Below are 6,277 nucleotides of genomic sequence, written 5' to 3'. Positions count from 1 at the left end.
AAACCCGCGGGGATTATAATCGAGATGGAAAAAAAAAATGTGCAAAATGATGTAAAAATAAACTTTAAAAAAAAAAGGTAAAAAGAGACATAGAGGGTCACTACATTATGATAAGGGTACAAACATAAAGAAGACAAAACACTCATCAACATACACCAAATGAATGAACAGAAAATATATCAATTATTATCAAATCTGAAAACAGACATTACAGAAGAGGAGACTTCAATACACCACTCATCTCACCAATGAAACAAAAAATAAGCAAGGACACTGGAGCTCTAAGTAAAGACCTAGACCTCAGGAGCTTAACATACATCCAGAGGAAACTGCACACAAAAATATCCGAGTACCTGTTTTTCTAAGTGTGCACAGATCATTCTCTACAATCGATCACATACTGGGCTACAAGATACACTAATATCAAAATCAGACTAACTGATTTTGTCCAAACACATCACATTTTGCCCAAACACTAACATTTTGCCCAAACTAGAACTAAATTATGTAAAGAAAGCAAGGAACACTCCTACTCCTACTTCATGGAAACTGAAACCTACCTACACCACTGGAAAACAGCTAGATCAATGAGGAGATCAAAAAAGAAATTAAAATATATCTTGAGAAGAATATCAATGAGGACACAACATCCCAGAATGTATGAGCACAGCAAAAGCAGTTAAAAGAGAAAAATATGGGCCCTCCCTGGTGGAACAGTAGGTTAAAGCACAGCACTGCAAGCTAGTTGCAGCCGCTTCAGTATTGAATTCGAACCCCAGCCCCACAGGTGATACACATGGCACAGCAGGCCTTTCCTGTCTCACCCACTGCTCCCCTCAGCAGTGTACTCTGTCAGTCTGCCTGTTCTACCCCCCACTGTTTCTGGTGAATCTTCTCACCACTCCTGCATCTCTGGCCTGTACCCTAGCTCTGTATGCATAAATAAAAATGTTAAAAAATAAATAAATAACAAAGAGGAAAATATAGCAGTACAGACTCACATGAAGAAAAAAGAAAGAATTCAAAGAAGCAACCTATTTTCCAATTTAAAGCACTAGAAAAATAAAACGCAAAGCTTGTCAAAGAAAGGAAATAATAAAATCAACACATAGAGAAATGAAATGAAAGTTAAAAACACAATGCAAAAGGTTGGCAAAATTTGCACCATTGAAAAAATAAACAGAGAAGACCCTCCCTGGTGGTGCACTATGAAGCAAGCCACAGCTGCGTCAGCATAAATTTGATCCCCACCAGGGAGGTGACCTACATTGCGCAACAGACCTCTCTTGTCTCTCCTGTTGCTCCTCTCAGCAATGTACTTTGTCAGTCTGCCTGTTCTGCTCCCCACGCTGACTCTAGTGAATCCTCTCACCTCCCCTGCACCTTTGGCCTGGACCCCAGTTCTGTATGCATAAGTAAATGAATCTTTGAAAAAAAAAAGACAAACCTCTAGTCAGGCTCACAAAGATAAAACAGGAGAAAGCACAAATAAATAGAACATAAAGAGAGAAAAATTACAAGACAGCAGAAATAAAAAAAAAAAAAATCAGAGTTTACTATTAAAAGTTACCTGCAAATAAGTTCAACAATCTAGAAGAGATGGACAAATTCCTAGAACTATACAATCATTCAAAGCTAAATAAAGAATAAATAGAACACCTAAATAAATATCACAAGAGTGAAACTGAAACAGTAATCAAAACCCATCCAAAAATGGGAGCCCAGGAGGCTTCACAAATGAATTTTACCAAACATTCAGAAATAAACTATCCTATAAAAACTATTTTCAAAAAATACTACCAAATACATCTTATGAAAACAACATTATACTAATACCAAAACTGAACAGGGACAACACAGAGGCCAATCTCTTACGAATAAAACCACAGGCCAATCTCTTACGAATAAAACCACAGGCCAATCTCTTTTATACTGATACAAAAATCCTCAATAAAATACTAGCCAGCAGAATCCTACAGTGCATCAAAAAATAATTCAGAATGACCAAGTGGGAGTTATTCCAGGAGTACAAAGGTTCAACATCTGAAAAATTATTGTAATCCAACACATCAACAAAAAGAAATATAAAAACAATTATATCAGTAGATGCTGAGAAAGCATTTGGCAAAGTTCAACATCCAATTATGATAAAGGCCCTCAAAATTCTAGGGATAAAAGGAACATATCATATCATAATAAAGGCCATATACAACAAACACACACCCAATATTATTTTCAATGGCAAAAAGCTGAAAGCCTTTCCCTCAAGATCTGGAACAATACGAGGATGTCCACTCTCAACAGTGCTTTTCAATATAATACTGGAAGTCTTAGCCAGGACAATAAGACAAGAGAAAGACATACAAGGAACCCACACAGAGAAGAAATAAACTATCACTATTTGCAGATGATATGATAACATACTGAGATCCCTAAAAACTCCACAAAAAAGTTAGTCAAAATAATCAACCAGTTGGCGCAGCGGGTTAAAGCACAGCACTGAGAAGCTAAAGCCACTTCCGCATGAGTTCAAATCCCGCCTGCCCCGCAGGAGACCACAAGGCGTGGCAGACCTCTCCTGACCCGTCTGCTGCTCCCCTCAGCATGTGCTTCGTAGATCTGCCTGTTCTGCTCCCCACTCTGTCTCTGGTGAAGCCTCTCACCGCCCCTGCACCTCTGGCCTGTACCCCAGTTCTGTATGTACAAATAAATCTTTAAAAAAAAAAAAAATAATAATCAACCAGTTTAGTAAAGTAGCAGGACACAAAATCAACACACAAAAATCAGTAGCCTTCCTATTTACAATAATCAAGCTGAAGAAATCAAGAAAACCATCCATTTTATAATTGAAACCAAAAATAAAATTCACATACATGGGAGTAAACCTAACAAAAGAGGTGAAGGAGGACCTATACTAAGAAAATTATGAAACATCATTAAAGGAAATAGAAGACAAAAAGAAATGGTAAGACATCCCATGATCATGGATTGGAAGAATTAATATTATCAAAATGGCCACCCTACCAAAAGCAGTTTACAGGTTCAGTGCTATTCCAATAAAAATTCCAATGACATTCCTCAAGGAAATCAAAGAAATACTAATGAAGTTCATATGAAGCCACAAGCAACCTCAAATAGCCAAAACTCTCCTGACTAAAAAGGAGAATGACAGTATCACATACCCAGACTTCAAACTATACTAAAGATATAATAATTAAAACTGCACAGCACTGGAACAAAAACAGATACACAGACCAGTGGAATCCAATAGAAACTCTGGAAATAAACCCACATATTAATGGGAAACCAATCTTTGACAAAAGAGCAAAGAATATACAATGGAACAAGGACAGTTTATTCAATAAGTAGTGCTGGGATAATTGTACTACAAGCAAAAGAATGAAGATGGACTACTATCTCATACCAGGCACAAAATGGATAAAAGATCTAAAAACCTAAGACCATAAAATATACAAATGAAAATAGAGGTAAAACACTGCACGACATACATCTCAGTAACATCTTTAAAGATATAGCCCCCAAAGCAAGAAAGGGAAGGAAAAGAACAGCCGCGACTATACCAAACTACAAAGTTTCTATATAGCTAAAGAGATACTAGGCTACTGAAATGGGGGGGAATTATGTACTCCAACAGCTGAAAAGGGACTAATCACAAAAATCAACATAAACATAGTACACAATTCAGTCAAAAATGGGCAAAAGAGATAAAAAGACACTTATCCAAAGAGGAAATGCAAATGGCCAACAAGTATAAAAGATGTTCAACATCACTTGAAAACAGAGAAATATAAATCAAAAAACCACAGTAAGACATTACCTTTGGCCAGTGAAAATGGCACATGTTAAAAAATTCAAAAAAAAAAAAAGGAAATGTATTCACAAGGATGTGGAGAAAAAGGAACTCTTCTATACTGCTGGTGGAAATGCAAACTGGGTCCAATCACTATAGAAAGCTATGTGGAAGTTTCTTAAACTATTAAAAATGGAGTCACCATATGACCTAGCAATTCCACTCCTAGGAATCCACCCAAAGGACACAATACATTAATTCAAAAGCATTTGTGTACCCCTATGTTTATTGTAGCACCATTTACAATAGGTAAAATATAGAAACAACCCAAAAATAGATGACTGGATCAAGGAAATATGATATATATACACTGTGGAATTCTATTCATCAATCAAAATAAATAAACTCATGCCATTCACAGCAACATGGATGGAGCTGGAAAGGATTATGCTATGTGAATAAGCTAGAAAGTAAAAGAAAAATAATTATAATAACTTTTTTTTTAATTAACTGGTAACTATAAATCAGAGACACTGCAAGGGATGAAGAAGGATAAAAACGTGGAGGAGAGGACAGGACTGCACAAAGAACTATAGCGATGATTCATAGGTGAATTGGTGGTGGGAATTCTATGGGGATTACATCTGAGTGAGGAAAGCATACATTGTACAAAAAGGAAGAATGATGTAAAATATACATAAAATTTTTTAAAAAGCCTCTCATTCAAGAACTGTGACACTAAGGATAAAGAGATTGCTGATTTTAAAGAATTTGGTCTGTGTAACTTAAAGTAGTAAACTACTTTGGTGAGTAGGCCAGTAAGATCCAAAAAGTCAGAAGAGAAGCTACCTGAAACACCTGCTGGCACGGTTCGGTTATGTTTTTTCTTAAAGATTTATTTATTTACGCATACAGGCCAGAGGTGCCAAGGGATTGAGAGGTTTCACCAGAAACAGAATGGGGACCAGAAGAGGCAGATCAATAAAGTACACTGCTGAGGGGAGCAGCAGGCGGGTCAGGAGAGGTCTGCCATGCCATGTGGGTCAAATCTGGGGTGGGGATCGAACTTGTGCTGCAGTGGCCGCATGCAATAGCTTCATAATGCTGCATCACCAGGGAGGGCCCTGTCAGTTTTCCTTCTTTAACTCTCAATCATTTTGAAATTTAAAAGCTTTCATATTTCACTAAATTTATTTCTTTCTAAACAAGTACTGTCAATTCCCCTTCCCCAAAGTACTGCATAGACTCCCTTCTTTAAGTTTGATATTAGAGTATGTAGATTCAAACTAATTCTAAATTCTAAATTTCTGAATTCCCCTCACATGCTCTCCAAATATTATCTTTGCCTATTTCTGAACTAAAATTTTAAATGATTTACATGTATTGAACTACAAAAACTGGAAAATCTAGAAAAAAATTTAACAGTATTTATATACCTTTGTACTCTGACAACTGTACCATCTGGGAAAATACTTTCTTCTTGTCCATCTGCAAATAAGTTTTTGATAGTCTGGTCAGGAAATGTGATTTCTTTCCTTCCGTCTGGGAAATGTTTTTCTGTTTAAAAAAGATTATAAATATTTTATTCTTCAAAGACAAAAGGATTTAATAGGAGAGAGCAGAGCAAGTTTTTACCTATTTGTCCACTTGAGAAATGTAGGACTTCCAGTCCTTCTGGGTAGGTTGTGTGAGTAGTCTGTGCAGCCGCGTAGTAGTATATCTATAAAGAAAACATCAGGAGTGTGCCTTTCTCCAGAGATGCTTACACTACCAGAAAAACAGCACCATGGAAACCTACCACTCGTTCATCTGGCATGACCTGCTTCATATCACCATTAAAGAAAGTGACGGTGACAGTCCTCCCATCTGCACTCACTTCCTTCCGGGTTCCATTGGGGAACAATATAACATGACACCCATTTCTGTAGACCTTTTCTATCTGGAAGAAAAAAAAAAAAAAAATTATCAGTACGTAAAGTTTTCTTCTGAGACTACATAACAAGAATATCCCTAATTCTCTTTAAAATTTTTCATAATACATCACCATTCACATGTTACTTGGGTCCCCAAACACTTATTTTTGTGGAATTTTTTAAGTAAACTGCAGGTATCACTTCACCTGTAAACATGTCAAAATAACTCGAATGTTAGCATTTTTAACCAAACCATTATCACCCCAAACAAATAGTAACCCTTTCATTATATTACAACAATCCACGCTGGTTTTCCTACCTTCACATAGAAAGACTGTTTACAGTTGATGTGAATCAGGATCAAAACAAGGCCCACAGGGCCCTCCCTGGTGGCGCAGCGGGTTAAAGCACTGCACTGAGAAACTAAAGCCACTTCCTCATGAGTTCGATCCCCGCCTGCCCCGGAGATGACCACATGGCGTGGCAGACCTCTCCTGACCCGCCCGCTGCTCCCCTCAGCAGTGTACTTCGTTGATCTGCCTGTTCTGCTCCC

At 37.3% G+C, this 6,277-nt stretch overlaps 1 protein-coding gene across 1 annotated transcript in view; it reads right to left on the bottom strand.

The window, feature by feature from the left end:
- CENPJ (centromere protein J) overlaps positions 1 to 6,277 on the bottom strand; it is an 80,682-nt gene that overhangs the window by 9,108 nt on the left and 65,297 nt on the right. The window contains exons 13-15 of the mRNA XM_012723135.1: positions 5,610 to 5,750; positions 5,447 to 5,531; positions 5,248 to 5,368 (exon numbers count right to left, since the gene is read on the bottom strand). Of these exons, the coding sequence (XP_012578589.1) occupies positions 5,248 to 5,368; positions 5,447 to 5,531; positions 5,610 to 5,750 (347 nt within the window). The remainder of the gene's footprint in view (positions 1 to 5,247; positions 5,369 to 5,446; positions 5,532 to 5,609; positions 5,751 to 6,277) is intronic.

Source organism: Condylura cristata, unplaced genomic scaffold, assembly GCF_000260355.1.
Source record: "Condylura cristata isolate star-nosed mole 26May11 unplaced genomic scaffold, ConCri1.0 scaffold00010, whole genome shotgun sequence".
NCBI classification, from domain to species: domain Eukaryota; kingdom Metazoa; phylum Chordata; class Mammalia; order Eulipotyphla; family Talpidae; genus Condylura; species Condylura cristata.
Note: the sequence above shows the minus strand (reverse complement) of the source record. Positions and strands in the feature narration are given on the sequence as shown.